Raw genomic sequence first — 20,903 nt, forward strand, 5'->3', positions numbered from 1 at the left:
AAAACATTACAAGTTCTACAGCTTAATATAGCTCCCTGGACTGCCAGCACTCTTGGCATCACCAACCACTTCAAGGGACAGCCGCCTTTAGAGCCAAGACATTGTGAACCTGCCTGCCACCACAGAGGCTATCCCTGTGCACCAGCTACCAGATCACTGAACAGCAGCACAAAAGGGAAACCAGGCTTTGGTATTACCAAAGACTTGCCAGTTGGTAAGAAACAGCAGGAAAAGCAAACAGCATTTGGGAATGGGCTCCTGCCATCAGCTCACATGGTTGAACCTGACAAGGAGAGTCACCAGTGGCACATACAGGAGTGAGGTCACATGTGTTTGCTCTCACCCAGAGAAAAGGAGGAACCTGAGAGTCACCCAGTCACTGTAAGAAAACTGAACCATAAATCCATGAAAATAAAGTTGTGGTAGTAGAAGAAGCCACTGCTCTAAAAGAATTCACAGAATCTGTGCGGTAGAGAGAAGGTCTAGGAACCTTTGTGTTAAAAAACAAAGCCCCTTTTCAAAATAATACCTACTGAAGATCAATAGAACAAGTGGGCTTTCATTTACACCTTCCCGAAGCAAACGTCGATTTTTATTCCTAATTGGACGACTGTGTTCTGTGTAGATTAACTGGCTATTTGAAAAATGTTGAAAAGGGATAGATAACAAAAACTACTGTAAGACTAAAAGAAGTGGATGATTTCACAATATGTTCCTGGTGAGATCTCTGCTCCTGCTTAATTTTAAACATGCAAGTGCTCCAATTAATTTTGAAGCACAGAAACAGTCCCCGTGTGGATGATAGGAGACTTTTCCAGTTTTCTGTACAATTAAGTATATGCTTTCTCTTTGTGGTTTAGTACTTTAAAAACATATTGGAAGAGCAAGCTGGACCATCTTGCCTAATTTCACCCAGAGTTGGTCGGGAGGTAAAAGCCAGGAACACAACACAGATTCCCCGTGACACACTAACAGGCTTTGCCACTATTTAGGATACCACAGCTAGGTTAAGCCAAGGGCAGAAGCAGCACTAAGGGCCAAACTGGTCTTTTGCACCAGTCGCAGAATGGCTACCTTCTCCTGCATCTTCGGCCCTGAAAACCTGGTGCTTCACCTACTACACCCTGGCCCTGGTTCTAGTGTAACGGTGCGCCACACATTAAGCTACTGACAGAGAACTACTGTGCTTTAAATCTGCACGTCGTCATTGAAACAGGCCCGGACTGCAGACGCTTCTTTGGCGTTCACCATTGCCAGTTAAATGTGGTTTTATATATGCATCACTTTATTCCATGGAGGCGATTCTGCTCCTCTGCTCTGCTCTCGTGAGACCCCACCTGGAGTACTGCATTCAGTTCTGGAGCCCTCAGCACAGGAAGGACATGGATCTGTTAGAGCGGGTCCAGAAGAGGGACACAAAGATGATCACAAATGCTAAGATTATTCGATGGTGAATTTTTAAGCTCAAAAATTAGCAGGGAAGGTAAGCAGCAGAAGTACAATACTGAACTTGAGGAGAGTTGCTTTAATTTTGTCAGGGACTTGGCTAGCAGGATTCCATGTGAGACGTCCCTAATGGGCACAGTCTAGGAGCACCATTTGACCTTAAAGATAATTGATCATAAAGCACAAGTATGGTACATTCTGATGTGCAAGGAACTTCAGCAAGAGTGACAGAAGACCACCTGAAGGAAAAAAAAAAATACTCCTGACTGAATTCAAGAAGGAAGTGTTCTGAAGGTGGAAGCCAGGTGGGATGCCTGGGAGAAACAGTCATTGCCCAAGCATGCAGGGATGCAGTTAGGAGGCCTCCCGGGTCCCTGTGCCTCTCAGTGTCCTCAGGTCCCTGTGTGTAGCAGCAGACTATGGAGAGTGAATTATTACTCACGGCAGAGGAAGATCGAGTTAGGATCCAGTTATGTAAACTGGACATAGGTACATCAATGGGACCAATGAGGTACACCAAAGCTGCAGAGGGAAGCAGACACAGTCACTGTGAGACTCCTCTCTACAACTTTTGAAATGCTGCAGCAATTGTGGGATATTACTCATGCTTGGAAAAAAGGCATCACCTACAAGAATGGCAAGGAGGAGGAAATACAGGCTGGTCAGCCTAACCTCAGCGCTTTGGGAATATCCTCTGGAAGCCACTTCCAAGCATGTAAAGGTAAAGGAGGTGCCTGATAGCAGCCAGCATGGATTTACCAAGGTTGAAGAAAATCTGATTGCCTTCGATAATGAGTTAACTGCCTCCACTGATCAGGGGAAAGGAGTAGGTGTTGCTTATTTTGACATGAGCAAGGCTTTTTACAGTTTTCCATGGGCTCCACATAGCCAGATGGGAAGACCACAGTTTGGACAGATGAATTGCAATGTGGGTGGAAAACTGACTAGACTGCTAGGCTCAGAAGTCGTGATCAGGAGCTTGAAGTCCAACTGGAATGGCTGGACCAGTTACTAGTAGCGTTCCTCGTGGGGTCAATACTATGTGAAGTCTTCATTAAATGGATGATGCGATGGAATGCAGCCTTGGTAAGCTTGCAAGTCAAATTGTGCGGAGCGGCTGGTGAACTGGAAGACAGGGACCTCAACAGGCTGGAGAAACGGGCTGCCAGAAACCTCATGAAGTTCAACCAAGGCAAATGCAAAGTCCTGCACCTAAGACAGATCAATGACTGGACAGAGAGCAGCTTTGCTGAAAAAGATGTCAGCAAACTGAACATGATTTAGCGATGCACCCTCGCAGCAATGAAGACAGATAGTGACTTACTGTGCTTTGTTAGTAAGAGCAAAACAAGCAGATTTAGGGAAGAGATTATCTTCCCGTATTTAGCACTTAGGAGATTGCATCTGGAGCACTATGCCAAATGTTGGGCTTCTCAGCAAGGCAGACACTGATGTACTGGAAAGATTTCTTCATACTGAAGACACTGGAAAAATCCCAGCAACATGAATGGAAAAAGGTTGGCCTGATTTAAAAGGCTTCCAAGTTACTTGTTTTGATTATCACTAACTACATTGCTTGAACAAATGTGTATTTATCCAAAGTTCCTACAAGTTGTTAGTAGATTAATATCAATATACAAGGCTATATCTGCCCACCCTCCATAAAATGTTCCAGAAAGAATGGAAGTCTCAGGAAGTTACCACTGTGTCTGCAGTATTTCTAGCTGAAGCTCTCCTCTCCTAAGATTTTCGTTCAAGAGGCTGTCTGAACATTTCTCCCAGCTTCTAGCAGTGGTTTTCCTAAGAAACTGTGCTGTCATTGTCTGTTCTAGCTCTGCTTTCTGGAGAGAAGCCAGGACACAGCAAGTCTTAATACCACATGCTGTATCAACCCATACTGGCTTCAACAACAATACTACTTCTTGCTCCTGAGCCAGACAGAACAAATACCCACATCTCTTCCAGCTCAACCTACCCACACACTGCAAAATCCAAATACAGCATAGATCAATCTTGTAATTTTCAGATTGTTGCTAAGAAACATGGTACATTAGCTCTAGTTCCTATTTTTTATCCCTCTCATCTAAAGACAGCCTCTGTAGTTTTCAAGGATTGTATGGCCCACCTGTTTGGTCGTCAATCTGTCTGTCAGTGTTTCCCGTCTTTCTCCACCCCCACCAACTTTTGAACCTTAGCCAGTTTTGACCTTTGGAATGGAAACACATCAGGCCAATTTTGACCCTGACAGAGAGCTAAAAGCCTCAAAGATAGGAAGTTCCTAAAAGTCTCCTGAATATTGACTGTTGGAGACAGACCCAAGTTCGTTGCTGTTCAGTAAGCAATGCAAGTATTGCAGAGCAATAATTTACCATCAGCCTTATTTCATGATCATAGTTAAGCTGAGACTTGTGTTAGGTAATACCTTACCCTCCCATAGAAACACCGGCTGCTGTGAATGGTGCTGAGGGGTGCAAGCTGTGTATGTGATGAATAACGGCCTCTAAATCCTCTGTGTTTGCTGCACAGTAAGTCCTTGGTGTCTGCAAGGAGTCAGAGGGAAAAATGCCATCATAAGCTTTTGTATTATCCTTTAAGGACAAAGCAAACTGAACAGTGGATCATTTATATAACAAGATAAATTTAGCCTTTATGGTGAAACTGTGCTAAATGGCAAATATAAACCCAGAGTGTTCCACGAGGAGGTGGAGGAAGGAGTTATACTTGCTATCATTGCAAAATAAAACAGGTGACAAATATCTTCGGCACCTGCAACTTCCAGGTCATCAGACAAAATCTGAACACAAAGCTAAACTAGGAAGAACTCGATCAGAGCTAGAGAGCCATGGGTGTTTTAGAACACCCTGAGGAAATGGAAATACATCACAAAGGCTGCAATTTGCAGAAAATAAAGTTATAATGACAATTTAACCATCTTCATCCGCACTCAGATGCAAAAGAAAATATTATATTTCAAGTTCTGCCAACTGGCATTTGAAAAGTAGCCAGTATTTGCATTCTACACACAATACAAGCAAACAAATAGATAATTCAGCGGTGCCCTTTACCTAATTTATTGAAATATTCTACTAACTATAGCAATGAAACAAATATATTATCCCTTCTCTATCTACCATCACTGCCTCTTCAAATCTTGAACTGAGACTTGGAACTGAGACTTGGATAACTCATTCCTTGCTTTTGCAGGATAAGCATAGCTTCTGAGCCTCACCTGGAGCAGTAGGAGGGAGATCAGTGCCTTTAGATATAATAAGAATCACAGTAAAATACAGGGGTTTGTAATGGTGTCCTCTAGATTGTATTTGCAGCAAATGCGAGCTTTTAGCTATAGAGTTGCTAACGTGTTAGTGACCTTGACTTAACTATAGGTAGTGGCTGGCTTGTCAAAATTCAGTATAAGTATTAAAACTAAACATAAAAATACTTTCTTATGAGTTAATTGAACCTATTTGTTGCCTGAATCAACAATGTTTTTCAAGGGTGTATTTTTTAAGTTGCTTTCCATTAAACAGCCTGGATATTTGTGGGCGATTTTAACAAGCCTAATTAGATGAAACTAATTACTTAAAGTACATTTAACAAGAATATTGAAATACTGAAGTCAAAGATTAAAAAAAAAAGGAAAGAAAAGCTAAATCTGTATAATTGAAATGGAAGTGTTTTTCATTTGCATTTATGTTGCATTTCCAGTTGTTATCCACGTGAATCACTCTTCACCCTATTCATTATAAACAGTGTGAATGTGTTTTATCTTAATTGTCAACTTTACAAGGAAAAATAAATTATTTTTGGCAACTGGGGTCTAATGTATTCTAAGTGAAAGTGTATTTGATTAAAAGTTTATAAAACTACAGAGATGTGCTGTGGTTTGATTTCAGGTAATTCGTGACACTTTCATGTCTGCCTGTCTACTCATTGTATGAAGATATTTTAAAACACCATCTTAGCGCACATTGGCTGTGGTCAACCTCATATTTGATAACAATAATTCACACTGACTTTCAATAACAAATGAGAACATAATTTTAAAATTGATTCTTTAAATACTGTATTTATTGGATGTAAATTCGAGTCCATCTTTAAAAAGACTAGAAAAAAGAAGTACTTGCATGACTAATTTCTGTTGTGGTGCTCAACTGTGCGTCAAACTCATTAACTAGGGATTTTATATTAAAATGTAGAAACCCCTTTGCAGAAAATGTGATAATTTCAGCTGGTTTGCTTCACAGTAAGATCTTATAAAGCTTAAAGATGTAAATCCGATTACAGTAAAATACACACAATGCATCCAAACAAGAGATCTTTTCTCCTAACGATTCAAAAATTCATCAATAAGGACTTTGTGTGTCACAAAACTGCTTTGTGGGTCCGTCTCCCAAACTATGCAGAAAACTACTCTTAACATGGCAATATTTGCATTGAAATGCCTTATCTGATTATGGGAAAACATTCTGAGCTTTTGAAAGTTTGAATCCAGGGGATTAAAAAATGCAAAACAATACCGAGTATTATGCACATTCATTCCAGCTGCAGAACTGTCAACAAAACGCATGTGAGGAAACAAAGCTTATTCAGCAATATTTCATCATGCCTTGCCCCTGGCTGCAGAAAACATTCAGCTTCAAGACTTTCTCATTTGTGGAATTGCCAGTTCTTTCTAAGCAAACACGATATGTCTGTTGCAAAGACACAAAATGTCTTTTGTCACTGAGTTTGTGTCATAATCGCTGAGAAAATTACAAGAACATGTTTAACTTTTAGGATATGGCTATCACTCATTAACTCATTAGCAGATAATATAGATCCATTTTAATAGCACAACTTTTTTAACCATATCAAAGTCTATTTTAAACTCATATCGCCAACTGGGAAAGTAATTATGATAGTTTTTATTTGGATTTCTATGTTAAAACAACTAGAGAAAATTCCATTGGTTTAGTAGAATTCCTTGTATCTGTGCATTTTAGATACTGTAGTATTTTTGAAAAGAAATGGGCAAGGATTGTTCATTTTAGTATTAGAAGTGTGTCAGCTGGGATGGAATTAATTTTCTCCCTAGTAGCTGGTATAGCGCTATGTTTTGGATTTAGGATGAGAATAACCTTGACAACACACTGAGGTTTTAGCTGCTGCTCAGCAGCGCTTACATTAAGTCAAGGACTTCTCAGCTTCTCCCCCTGCCCTGCCAGTGAGAAGGCTGGGGGTACACGGGAAGCTAGGGGGGGCACAGCTGGGACAGGTGTCCCCACGCAGCCAAAGGGATGTTTCACACCGTACGACGTCATGCTGTGTATATAAACCGGGGGCAGCCAGCCAGGGGCGCTGCTTGGGAACCGGCTGGCATCAGTCAACTGTTTTGCATTTGCATCACTTGTCTTTCTTGGGGTTTACCTCTTTCTCTTTTTTGTTATTTTCCTTTTCGTTACAATTTATTATTAATAATAATAAATTTCGGTTATTAAACTGTTCTTATCTCAACACACGATTTGCCTCATTTTTACTCTTCCCATTCTCTCCCCCATCCCACTGGGAGCCACGAAGGGAGCAACCAGCTGCGTGGTGCTTAATTGCTGGCTGGGGTTAAATCATAACAAGATATGAAGAATTAAAATTATTTCCTAAACCGAAATGTTTACAAAAACTGAGTTTTGACCAGTTGGCCTCTTTGAAATTTCAAATAAAAGATGAATACTGGTACATGATTGATCCACCAGATGACCAGATTCTCCTCTCTGCATTTTCAACAGATGCTGTGAGTTTCTCTCATTTAAATCCAGCTGTACAAATAGACAAAAATGAATCCATATTTAATTTATACTGCTTATATGTGAGAGATGTTTATCTTAAAAGTCATCCTTACCAATAGCTCCTCACCAGCAGTTCCCCGATTGTTAAAAACCACACATCTAGAAATTGAGAAAGTAAATTCGGTTACGCACATTGTACATTTCACTAGAAAAGGCAACTAAAACACAAATGAAACTGAAAACGCATAAAGAAAAATGAGCCAAAGCTATGAATAAATCCAGTACATAAATACCTATAGTTCTATGGATCCTAAAGTCTGACCTGCGTGGAACAACTTTTATACCAAAACACAGTTCACTGAGGTCAGTTGGACTCTCTATGAGCTCCACGATTTGCTGGTTGAGTTTGGGTTGCAGGATGAGAGCCAGAGAGGTTCCCTGAAGCCACACGGGGTCACCTGAAGATGGCACAAGCATCTTGTTCTGCCTGCGCTCTGAGCTGGCCAACTTCGAGCCATAAACTCTGCCTGTCCAGGGCTGAGCCTAAAGCAGAGCTCTGAAAGAGAATGTCAGAGATCCATGTGTGGACAACCTCCAAAGCTACATAATTGTAGTAAATAGCAAGTAATGTGCCAAATCAAAATTATAACGACAGCTGCATCTCAGCTGCAGGTTCTTGGGGATGGGAATGTTTTTTGTCTGGACTAGCAGAAGTTTCTCTTCTCTCTGAGCTTGTGAGGTCACTGAATTTTCCAGCACTATTGCCTTGATTTAGGATCTATGTTTTTTTAATAAATCTTATTTCTCTGTTCCTGTCTACCATTTCACTGTAATAATTTTGTTAAATAAAGACACACATTTCAGATGAGTTAAAGATAAAAAAATTTACTTATACCAAGTATTTCTCAGATGCTGCTGTTCAAAAAAAAAAAAAATTAGCATTTTATTGAATTAGCATTTATTGACCTAAAGCTCTCCTTTTTAATGCTCTGCCTTCTTTTCTTAGGTGAACAAATGCAGATATTTCTCTCAAGAATACTTAAAAAATGAATACTAAGAAGTTGATGATCTGAGGGCTTTCCTCCCCTGATTTTTTACTGGTAAGTTTTAAAGTGATTTTAAAAGTACTGTGACCAGTTAAAGTGCTACTTTGCTTTCATCATTTAGTAAAGCAGTTTTCTAAACCTCCAAACAGAGAGCAAATAGCCAGACACGTACATAAGCGCTCACATAGAGACATTTGAAGAACTTATTATAGTCAGTACTAGAAGCCAATCTGCAAAGACAAAATGTAATATTCCAAATACAGATCCTGGAACAATGACAATGTATTTTAAAGCACAGTAGCAGCAATTTGATTGCATAAAGGAATCTACTCATGGACTAATCTACTTATTTTACCCAACTCTGGCAGGAAGCCTTAATAACAAACCTAAATTAAGCGGTGACAATTAAGAGGTGACAAACCTCTTCCTTAACTACCACCACTAAGAGCAGGCTAGCTCCCCTTTCTGCACTCATGTATTTGAGGCTTCTGAATCAAGCAATCTTGGCACTCAGAAGCTGACCTCCCCCGAGGCCCGCTGCCAGCAACCTGTCCACATGAGTCTTCTCGGAGCTGGATACAAACCCCTTCTCTAGAAAGTGCAAAGGTAACACAAATACTGATATCGTAGCATGAGAAGCAGCAGCAAAGGCCTGTGCAGACTTCTCTCACTTTCACTGCAGTCTCTGGCGCAAGCCTGTAGATATTAAAACTGCCTTTCTGAATGTACTGCCTGTTACATAATTCTACTGTCATTATAACTAATAATACTTCCTTACATAAACTACCATCTCATTTGCCTAAGGAAGGTAACTTACACATATACATACTTATATTTAATCTTATTAGAAGTTAAAACATTAGCAATGAAATACAACTGCACCTATATCCCAGGGTTTTGCTTTGGTGGATCATATGAAGAATGTAGGATTCCTTGCTTGTTCCTGTCAGGCCAGGCAATAACAGGACAGTGGGTCTTGTGCTGGCATCCGGATAATATAAGCTGTCATTATTATCAAACCAATCCAACGAAATCTGTCCTCCATCTGCTGTTTTAATGAGCTCGCTGAAAGGCACATTTCAAGACAACACTGATTAGATTGAAAAATATATGCATTTATGCATCATAGAATCATAGAATGGTTTGGGTTCAAAGAGACCTCTAAAGATCTTCCAATTCCAACCTCGCTGCCATGGGGAGGGACACGTTCCGCTAGATCAGGTTGTTCAGAGCCCCATCCAGCCTGGCCTTGAACACTTCCAAGGATGGGGCATCCACAGCTTCCCTCGGCAACCTGTGCCAGTGCCTCACCACCCTCATCATGAAGAATTTCTTCCTAATGTCTAATGTAAATCTTCCCCCCTCCAATTTAAAGCCATTATCTCCACAAACTTTACTAGAATGCGCTCTTAAAACATATATCTTAAGAATGCAGGACTTGTGACAATATCCCAAGAAGCTAAGCATGCATTAAACAATGAAAAGCAGGTTTCAGCCTTTTTTTTTGGAAATATACAGCATCTTCCCTCTTTTCTGGCAATGAAGATCTTGTACAAGAGAGTTGGTATAGGAACTACCAAAATTTAAAGCCTATCTTGCATCTGATTTTTCATTTGTAAGTCTTGATAGCACCTACTCGGGATTTTAAAGCTTGTCTGTCAGCCTTGTTGGACTCACTAGCTCAGCTTTGCCCTTTTTCAGTACTGGGAAGTAGATGCAATGCTGGTGTGTACTGTCAACACAATCTCAAATGGTGCAAAATAAGCATTGACCCATGGAACTATGTTTCTTCCCTTGCAAACCTCGAAACAGAGAGTACACAAGAAGGGCTAGAAAAAGTGGACATGGCCGTGCCACTGAAATGTTTCCTAGTTACTAAAACTAAGGGAAGCTGCTAAATGCTAAATCTATTCTACCATGCAAACAGAGCTGAAACAACTTGTGCTGCATCCAGGTTCCGGCACATAAAAGTACTTTTCCTTAGGTCTTGTGCCAAATGCCTCATTTGCCAAACTAAGTCTCATTTCTGTGCGAGAGAGATCAGCTGAGGACAAACAATAAAGACAGTATTTTTTCCCTCTTAGAATTTAGGTAACAAAGAACACAAGACAAACCCCACAGGTAAAAGACACTCTGAAAATCCTAGAAGTTTTACACATTCAAAACAAGGCTGAATGTGGCCATGCTATGGTTAAGGTTGAACATGTTGGTTCAATGGACAGATATGGGGATATTTGACACATCAGATGATTGTGCTGCCATCCAGAGGGACCTCAACAGGCTGGGGAAATGGGTGATGAGAACTTGATGAAGTTCAGTGAGGGGAAGTGCAAATTCCTGCACTGGGGAAGGAACAACCCCCTCTACCAATACAGGCTCAGGGCTGACCAACTGGAAAGCAGCTTGGCAGAAAAGGATACGGGGCTTCTGGTGAGCACCACATTGAAGAGGAGCCACCAAAGCCACCAATGCACCCCTGCAGGATAGAAGGCCAACAGCCTCCTGGGCTGCATTAGGAGGAGTATTACCAGCAGGGCAAGAGATGTGATTCTTCCCCTCTATTCAGCGTTGGTGTGGCCACAGCTGAAGTATTCTGTCCATTTCTGAGCTCCACACTACAAGGGAGACATGGACGTACTGGAGAGTCCAGCAAAGGGCTAGGAATATAATGAAGGGATGGGAGCATCTCTGTGAGGAAAGGCTGAGAGAGCTGGGACTGATCAGCTTAGAGAAGAAAAGGCTTGGGGGAATCTTATCAATGTGTCTGAATACCTGAAGGGAGGGCGCAAAGAGGACAGAGCCAGGCTTTTGTCAGTGGTGCCCAGCAGTGGGATCAGAGGCAATGGGCACACACTGAAACACAGGAGCCTCCCTCTGAACATCAGGAAACAATTTTTCACAGTGAGGGTGACTAGGCACTGGTACAGGTTGCCCAGGGAGGTTGTGGAGTCACCATCCTTAGGGATATTCAAAAGGTGTCTCAATACGGTCTAGGACAACTGGCTCTAGGTGGCCCTGTGTAAGCAGGGGAATAGGATGGATTAGGTGACCTACAGAGGTCCGTCCCAACCTCAACCATTGTGTGATCCTGTAAACATACACCCCCATCAGCTCCTATATTGTAATCAATATTTCAGTGCTCCATGACTCTCTGAAGCTAAAATAGGGCCATTTGGGAACCTTGACCTTTTAAACCTAACGTATATTGAATCCATGACAGAGATGGTTCCAAGCCTAGGACGGAGTCGTAAAAGTGGACATAGCGCAAAAAAAAATGAGCACAAGCTTGAGCAATGACGGTAGCTGTGGTACAGTTGGACTAAGGTAAATACTGGCTACCAAATCAATTACTTTCCAGAAGAAAGGCACTTACTTCCTGTACTGTACTTGGGGTCTAGATGTGATAAAGGGACGCAGGAGCGTCTGCACCCGACCTTCCCAGCACCAAATCGTGGGATAGTAAGTTTCTGTCACAACGGGGCAATATTCCTCAAGAAAGCGGCAAAAACGGTCGTTGCTGGCCACCAGCTGGGGTTTCTAGGAAGAGAGACTACAGTCAGGCACAGGCATTCATATAAAACAAACTAACAAAGGAAGAAAGAAAGAAATGAAAGCTTGTTTAAATCCTCTCCCAGTGAACTGATTTATTTCATATAATCATTTTCAATAAAGAGATAAGTAAGCCAAACCCAAACAAAATGCCAAAATGCCCAACTGAAAAGTGAAACCCACTAAACGTAATGGATTCCTTACCTATTTCTCATAACATGCTCTTCTAGCTCCTCTTTTCCCAGCGCTGTATCTTTCACTGACAAACTGAAACCCTCCTGTCTCACAGTAAGCGAGAAAGATTTTACTGACTCCATGATACACAGAAATGATGCTTCATCCGTATACTTTGTGCACCTGCAGTACCTATTTTTACCTGTTAGGACATCTCTCCTCTCATCTCACATCACAACTGCGTGGTTATTCATCTCTAACGATGCTCCGCATACAGAAATTTTTCTTACAGCACCTGTTTGTATGCCAATTAACCTGCAAACCCCTGTGTACCAAACATCTCACATTTCAGCAACCACATTTCTTAAATTTCCCTTTCACACTGACTCTCCAACATGCAAGTGTTAAACAGGACAATGGTAGACGCTTTGAAGAAAACCATTACATACACACAGAGCAGTGGTACGTCATCCTGATCCTACATTTTTCTCCTTTGACCAAAATCAAGAGCCCTCTTCTAGGTGAAGGCTGTGTTCTCAGTGGTTCTGTGAAGTGCTGTGGCAACACACATGCCCTCAACAGCCATAAATCTTTTGATAGGCATATTTTCCAGTTGCTTAAGCATTCAACGAGGTGCTGTCACCATGGGGCCACTTTAGATCAGATCACAGGCTTGCCGTATCCAAGTCATTTGCAAATGCCTAATTCATTTGCGAAACCACCGCTGATGAGAAGATGTACAGCGTTTCTGAGCCCCTGAAAGCACTGTGATAGCAGCTCCAAAGGTGTTCACGATGGCACCGTAGGCAGACACAGGGCAGCAAACCACTTTTATTACCTGCCCTGCAGTTAAACCAGCGAACAGGTCGGGGTTTGTTCATAGAATCATCGAACAGTTAAGGTTGGAAAAGATCTCTGCCTAAGAGAATCAAGTCCAGACATCAACACAACCCCACCGTGCCTACTAAACCACGTCCCAAGGTGCCACATCTACACGCTTTTTTAACACCCCCAAGGGAAGGAAGACGCTCCACCACTTCCCTGGGCAGCCTCTTCCAGCACTTCACTATTCTATTGGCACAGATTTTTTTCCTGATATCCAATCTAAACCTCCCCTGGCACAACTTGAGGCCATTTCCCTCTTGTCCTAAAGTCTCGTCCTGTCATGGAGGGAGGCTCCTGACCCCCCTTTCAAACCCATCGCCCCAGACGAGCTCTGCTTGTGGCAGGACGGCATTCCAAGGATCTCAACAGACCAAAGCTCCTTCTCTCTCTGCCTGGTAGGACCAGGCAGGCACTCGCCCAGGAGCAGGGGCGAAGGCAGGAGACGCCTTAGTGATTCCCGGGAATGGGGCAAAGTGGGGGACACAGAGCTGGCCCCGGGGGGGGTTCAGCCACCGGGACGTCGGAGCAGCAGTGGCAGAGGGAGGACAGGGGGACACCTGTGGGGCACCGGCTGCCTCCCCTGGGAGGAGTGGGTGGATGTGACTTTGTCAGGACGGGTGTCCCCTTGTCGAGATGGGTGTGCCTTTGGTGTCACCTTGTCGCGAGGGGTGTTCCCATGTCGCAATTGCTGTCCCCTTGTCAGGATGGGATGTCCCCTTGTCGAGATGGGTGCCCCCCTCGGTGTCCCCATGTCAGGATGGGATGTCTCCTTGTCAGGATGGGTGAACCCTTGATGTCCCCTGGTTGCAATGGGTGTCCCCTTGTTGGGATGAGATGTCCCCTTGCTGTCCCCTTGTCGGGACGAGATGTCCCCTTGTCAGCATGGGTGTCCCCTTGGTGTCCCCTTGTCGCAATGGGGGTTCCCTTGTCAGGATGGGATGTCCCCTTGTCAAGATGGGTGTCCCCTCGGTGTCCCCTTGCTGGGACGGGATGTCCCCTTTTCGAGATGGGTGTCCCCACGTCGGGACGGGATGTCCCCTTGTCGGGATGGGTTGTACCCTCACGGGGACAGGTGTCCCCACGTCGGGACGAGTGTCCCCGAGTCGTGCTGGGTGTCCCCGTGCCGGGACGGGGGTGCGTCCCCTCCTCAAGACAGGTGTCCCCATATGGCGGCGGGTGTCCCCCTTCTCGCGGCGGGGTCGGGCGTCCCCGTGCCGGTGCCCCTCGTCCCCGCCGCCCTCCCGCTCACCTTGGCGATGCTGCTCAGGTAGTAGCAGGCGTAGGCGACGCCGAAGCCCAGCACGAGGGACAAGCCCACGCCGGAGCCGAGCAGCCCCACGCGCACCTGGCTCTCCAGGTACAGCGACAGCTCCCTGGTCAGCACCTGCCAGTCCATGGCCCCGCGGCGCCGCCGGGCCGGGCGGGGGGGCGAGGGGGGGAAGGAGGCGGGGGAAGAGGAGGGGGAGGAGTAGGGGAAGGAGGATCCACCTCCCTCCGGCTGCAGCACCGCCCCGGCCGCCCGCGGCGCGCAGCGATGGCGCCCGGCGGGCCCCGCGCTGAGAGGGGGGCGGCCCGGAGGCGGCGTCACACAGCGGTTTGGGTTGGACGGGACCTGAAAGCCCATCCAGTCCCACCCCTTGCTGTGGGCTGGGACACCTCCCACCGGATCAGGCTGCCCAAAGCCCCATTCCACCTGGCTTGAACACCTGCAGGGATGGGGCATCTTCCCTGGGCAACCTGTGCCAGTGCCTCACCGCTCTCACGGTGAAGAAATTCTTCCTTGTGTCCAGTCTAAATCTGCCCCTGTCTAGTTCATAACCATTGCCTCTTGTCCTATCACTACAGGCCTTCACAAACAGTCCTGCCCCAGCTTTCCTGTAGCCCCTTCAGGTACTGGAAGGTCACTATAAGGTCTCCTCGGAGCCTTCTCTTCTCCAGGCTGAACAACCCCAACTCTCTCAGCCTGTCCTCGTATGGAAGGTGCTCCAGCCCTCTGATCATCCTTGTAGCCCTCCTCTGGACCTGTTCCAACGATTCCATATCCTTCTTATGTTGAGGATTCCAGAACTGGACACAATACTCCAGATGGGGTCTCACAAGAAAGGAATAGAAGGGCAGAATCACCTTCCTCACCCTGCTGGCCACCCTTCTTTTGATGCAGCCCAGGACAAGGTTGGCCTTCTGGGCTGTGAGCACACGTTGCTGGCTCATGTCAAGCTTCTGATCAACCAGCACCCCCAAGTCCTTCTCTGCACGGCAGCTCTCAATCACATCATCCCCCATCCTGTACTGAAATCGGGGATTGCCCCAACCCAGGTGTAGGACACCTTGCACTTGGCCTTGTTGAACCTCATGAGGTTCTCACAGGCCCACTTCTCCAGCCTGTTCATGTCCCTCTGGATGACATCCCATCCTTCTGATGTGGCAACTACACCACTCAGCTTGGTGTCATCTACAAACTTGCTGAGGGTGCACTCGATCTCGCTGTCAATATCATTGATGAAGATACTAAACATTGAGGTGCTGGAGTGTGTCCAGAGGAGGGCAACGAGATTGGGGAAGGGTCTGGAGCACAAGTCTTAGAAACTTCTTGAGGGAACTGGGGTTGTTTAGGCTGGAGAAGAGGCAGCTGAGAGGAGACCTTATTGCTCTTTACAACCACCCGAAAGGAGGTTGTAGCCAGCTGGGTGCTGGTCTTTTCTCCCAATTCACAAGTGATTGGATGAGAGGAAATGGCTTCAAGTTGCACCAGGGGAGGTGTAGATTGGATATTGGAAACAAATTATTTGCCAATAGAGTGGTGAAGCACTGGAAGAGGCTGCCCAGGGAAACAGTGGAATGTCCGTCCCTGGGGGGCGTTCAAAACGCAAGTAGATGTGACACTTTGGGACAGGGTGTAGTAGGCACAGTGGAGTTGGGCTGATGTTTGGACGGACTGGATGATCTTAGAGGTCTTTTCCAACCTTAATGATTCTATGAAACCCTGAGGAAAGCAGCAGGGTGCAGCCCTTTGGTGGCAAGGGGCACCTTGGCTGGCAGGGACAGCTCCTCCACAGCACAGCCACTGGCATCACCCTCCTCACGGCAGGCGCCTTCCTGGGGTGCCTTCGGTGCCACCTCCCACCTGCACCTTCCCTCAGGCAGGGTGTGTGTGGGAAGGTGAGAGGGACCCATCTGAAACCATCAGGAGCGGGTGATGCAGGTGTGTGGAGGCTCAGTCACTCCTGGACAGGCAGCGTGTCCCCTTCCCCAATGCAATTATTGGGACACAAGTCCTGCTATCATCCAAGATGATGAAGGGACACTGGGACTTCCAGGTGCGGCACTGGTTAATCAGCAATACTTGTCGAAACATTTTAAGTGAGACTGAAGTGTGCAACTGCTTTTCCACTGCTAACTGCTGTTACAAGATGTTAGTGAGGATCAAAAGAGAGTAGATGTATTCTCTAGCTCCTGAGAGAAATTCTGCTCCCTTCTCAGCTGTGTGAATTGTTGCATGGAGGCCCTCACATGTCTGCTAACTCAGATGCTTCCCCCTTCAGCTTCAGAAAAAGACATGCAGTATCTGCGTCTTTTCCTTGGCAAAGCCCTGCAAGCACAGCTGATAACGCAAAGATCCTGGAGCTGAGCATCTGCTGTCTGAGATGTGTGCACTCACCTCAGGAAACAGAAATATTTTCTTTCTCCTTATTTTACGCCTCAGCTCCATGAATTGGTGAGAGAAGGCAGAATTTGCTCAGTGAGTCTCTTCACTACAATCTTTATCTGTGGTTTTTTTTCCTATATCCAAATTAAAATATCTAATTGAATTAGGTATCAGAACCAAAAAAAAAAAAGACAACGTAAGACCAGAAAATGAGATGTGGCGTATTTCAATTTCTTCTCCTCACCTGGACAGAACTTACCAGAGAGATTCTCCTCTGACATAAAGCATATGGGCACAACTTTTTCTTGTTGACCATGAAATAGTGGTGGGTGACAGGCTCTGGGACATTGGGCCACAGCTTAACTTAGAGAAATAATGAAAGCGTCTTTGGCTTTCTGTGCAGTATGAAAGAGTGCTACTGTGTTCATAATGGGTGATCAAGCACTCCACTTTGGTGCAGCAGCAGTGGATTCCAGCCCTGCTTTGACAACTGTAATGAAAATCCATTGATACATCTAAAGACTTTGCAATCACATGGTTGTTTCTGATTGCATTGCTAATTTGGATGTGGGATTTGGAAACATCAAGCATCTTTTACCATTCTGTGTGACAAGCAGAAAACTTCTACTTCTCACCTTCTTTTTCTTCTCTGGAACTGTAGAAGCAGTTTGAACAATTTTAAGACTTTTTCATTAAAGGATCAAAAAGATAAAAGTATACAAAGTAATTAATTGGTACTATATTAAGAAAGGTAAACTAGTAAGAGTATATTGTAATGTTTTGAAGAAATTTAATAATGCCTATTGTTCCTATCCATTCTGCTGTACAAAGTTTACAGAAACACATCAGCAGGGCCACTGCAGCCATTGAAAAGCGTATGGGAATTGGTGAGCAGAGCCTAGTAAGGATCTGGGTTTTGTTGTTTTCTTTTTTTTTTCCCTGCAGCAGTTACAGAAAAAGGAAACTGAATGGATAGAAAGCCTTTTGTCATAAACACTGCGCTTCCACTGCTTATACTTAGGGACAACAGCCATACCCAGGTCTTGGTCCTGCCTTGTTGGGAATGTTTGCTGTACACCCCAGATGAAAAAGGGTTTACTGTGGAGGAATGCTCCAGAGTGAGCAGCTGGAGTAGACAGTTTACTTCTGAGAACACGTAGGCTTCATCAACAAGAAGAATTTAGGAACCTTTGGAGATGCTAATTTGGCTGAACTGAGGGACTAGACTTCAGGATGCAGAGGAACCTGCTACTTCCCAAGAAGGAAGTTGGTTGTTGCTCGCAGTGGACTGTTCTCCCATACTCAAGTCCTTTCCCCATTAAGCTGGAGAGCCCTTGAACCACCCAAAAACTAAAGAAAAGAAAAATCTCCAAACCCCAGATGATTGAGAAAGAGGACACAGCACATATCTGTGGGACTAGAAGGCTTATAAATACATATATGAGTTTGACTGAAAAGTGGAAGTGTATGCACGGCTGTTGACAGTTAGAGAAACCCTTCTGAAGCATACAAGCCCAGCAGTTTAATGATTTGGGCTACAATCTAGAGAGACTGAATGTACAAAACAAGATCCATACACAAACGTTTATGAGATTTACCTGGTCTTTGGCCACCACTACTCTGTATTGCTTACTCATGGAGGTGTTAACAATGTCAGGCGTATATGACGTGCAGTAGGAACACTGAAAGAAATTGCATGTCCTGAGAAGGGCTGAGGGTTTCTTATTCCTGTGTAAGCATATTGCTACACCGTTGATAGCAGCAACAGTAATAACTTCCTTCTGTTTTAAGCAATCCCCATCAGATCCTCCAGTTCCAGTGGGTTGGGTTTTTTTTTTCCAGTCTTTAAAAGTTTATCCTTTGGCCTACAACACATTTTGCTGAGCTGAAAAAATAAAAGGCTGCATTCTGTTCATATTACAAGCACTTCCAAGTGTTTTAGTGATTGCAGATTGTCTGTGTGGGAAGAAAACAAGATGGTCACTATGGTGTTTTGAACCCTTATGGCATTTTTTTTTTCCAGAGGAACACAGTCCTACATTCCCAGAGACATTTGCTGTTTGCGCTATGCTCTCTGCTCCCTAAGTGCTTCATAAAATGATTGCGTCAACCCAGCTCTAATGGATTGTAGATTAGGCAGAAAGGAAAGGGCACAGGATTGTTCTTCCGTACTGTCTCTCAATTTATTTTGCTTAAGCAATAGATAATAACTTACCGAACCAATTAGTCACAGCTTGATTCACGTTTTTATCCAGGAGGCTACACTTGTGCTATGTTGTCTGTATTTTATTTTTTGTTAGGGGAGGTGGTTCTGTGATCATTTGGGGTTTGGAGGGGAGTTCTCATGTCCTTACTGACGTTCCAGGGGACAATGGCAAGCTGGTCCCAGTGCAGTTCACTGTAGCCCCACTCTTGGAATTGATTTCAAAAGGTGCTGCAGCACCTCTGAGGAGGGACTTTTAACCTAAGAGTTTCGCATTTGAGTTTCTGTTTGCTTATATTCTTGTAATATCTGTTAAACTTCAGCATTCATCTACCAAAATGGGAATAATATCTTTGTGCCAGCCTGACCTGTCTATGGAATACTTAAATAGCTCCAATATAAAATGTTTTAAAAGTTTTCCATCGATGCAGGGAAGAGGGCACTGGCTGTTCCTGATATTTATTATCAGCGGTGGAATGGGAGGAAAGAAAGTGCATTTGAAAAATCCAAGTCAGCATTTCTCCAGACTTCCCATGCATATTATAGATTTTCCTGTCCTTAAAGTGCGAATGAAGTAGAGAATCATTGAAGTCAATGTAAATGTTCTATGTTGGATGCTCTTCAAATTTAAGAGGAAGAAGCCAGGCTGTGTTTATGTTTGTAGTCTTGGTACTCATGAAAAAAATCAATGACTGTGACATTAGGAATAGTGGCTTCTTTTTGTCCCCTTCTTTCACTTTGCTACTCTTACTATTATGTCCATATTCCTGTGCATCCCTATCTTTTTCTTCCATGTTTGTCTCCACTCCCTCACGAGGTATTTCTCAGCATGCAGTGTTTCAGCATGAGGTATTTCAAGAGCCGCTGCAGCAGTAAGACTGCCCAATATTTGTCCTCCTTGGAATGATTCTTGCAGGATCCAGTCTACATGAAACCAGGACCCTGCATCTGAATACAGCTGGCAAACTGCTAAATGTAAAATCATGATCAGTAGAGGATCAGACCAATTTCACTCATCATTGTATTAAATAGAGCTGATGACCTTTGCTTTGTGTCAATTAAAATGTTCACAGAAGAGTTAAAATAAAGGTTAGAATGCTGTGAGATATAGCTGTGTATAATTCTCAGAAATGTGAATTAACTTAAAATTTATTGGGATTTTTTTCAGAAACCAAAGATGACAATGCACATCATGCTGAAAACTGGAAGTATGAGACAGTCCAGTATAAAATAAATCGAAAGTGAGCAAATTAATTGTTTCATTAAACAAGGTATCAGAAGCTGACAGAGAACTTGAAAAATTTTCATAAGAGTACAGTAGATCTGGACATTGAATCTAGGGTATATTTCCTCCTGGATCTGAAAATTGTAGATTGAAGTGAAGCATTTTCATTTTTATTTACCTATTTTCATTCCTATATAAACACTTCAAAGTGGATAAAAATTTGCATCTTGCATTTCAAACACAAACCAAAAGCATTTTAGAATGCTTTATATTAATTAAAAAAACTCCAAACCAACAACTTCCATATGTTTGGTGAACTCTTGTTGTACCTACATCAATAGCTTGGCTCCAGCTGAATCCAGTGGACTCAGAAGTACATCCAATGAATCTTCTTCATTTAGGAAATTTCTTGGATTTTCTTTACCAAGTTAATAGTGAAAAATATTTATTAGCATTAGACATCCTCTTAAATAAGATGTATATTAAAAATATTTCCTTTATGCCACTATTTATGTTACTAAATTTTCCTTTATGTTACCTGTTTTAGTAAGAAACTAATACTTTTCAGTACTACATAATATTCTAGCAGATTATTAAAATTAAACATAGATGTTTTTCAGTGCTTAAGTCATTGTCATTAAGTCATTAAGTGCTTCAGGCAACACTTAGTGTATATTGAATGCCTTTGTAATACAATAAAGACCTGTAAGCACACGAGTAGTCACGTTAATTGCAACAAAAATTCTCATGCACATAATTACAGAACACTCTTAAAATATGTTGATGACACCTGCGGACAGTTTATTTTCCCATCAATCTAAAAATATGACCTAGCTGGTTCCGACTACACGTGAGAAATTCAGGTAAGTACTTTCTTTGCAATCTTTACAATCAGGAAACTTAATACCAGGAAGAAATTAATCCTACTTTCCAAAGCATCATCTAATTTAAAAATCATCTATGA

The 20,903-nt window shown here is 43.5% G+C and overlaps 1 protein-coding gene across 2 annotated transcripts in view; it reads right to left on the bottom strand.

The window, feature by feature from the left end:
- The window catches only part of ABHD3 (abhydrolase domain containing 3, phospholipase), a 28,129-nt gene extending 13,830 nt beyond the window's left edge, over positions 1 to 14,299 (bottom strand). For both annotated transcript variants that reach the window (XM_069853950.1, XM_069853948.1), the window contains exons 1-5: positions 14,115 to 14,299; positions 11,631 to 11,794; positions 9,140 to 9,322; positions 7,325 to 7,370; positions 3,874 to 3,986 (exon numbers count right to left, since the gene is read on the bottom strand). In XM_069853950.1, the coding sequence (XP_069710051.1) occupies positions 3,874 to 3,986; positions 7,325 to 7,370; positions 9,140 to 9,322; positions 11,631 to 11,794; positions 14,115 to 14,261 (653 nt within the window). In that variant the 5' untranslated portion in view covers positions 14,262 to 14,299. The remainder of the gene's footprint in view (positions 1 to 3,873; positions 3,987 to 7,324; positions 7,371 to 9,139; positions 9,323 to 11,630; positions 11,795 to 14,114) is intronic.
- Between the last annotated feature and the right edge of the window lie 6,604 nt (positions 14,300 to 20,903).

The sequence above is a fragment of the Phaenicophaeus curvirostris genome, chromosome 3 (genome assembly GCF_032191515.1).
Source record: "Phaenicophaeus curvirostris isolate KB17595 chromosome 3, BPBGC_Pcur_1.0, whole genome shotgun sequence".
NCBI lineage: Eukaryota > Metazoa > Chordata > Aves > Cuculiformes > Cuculidae > Phaenicophaeus > Phaenicophaeus curvirostris.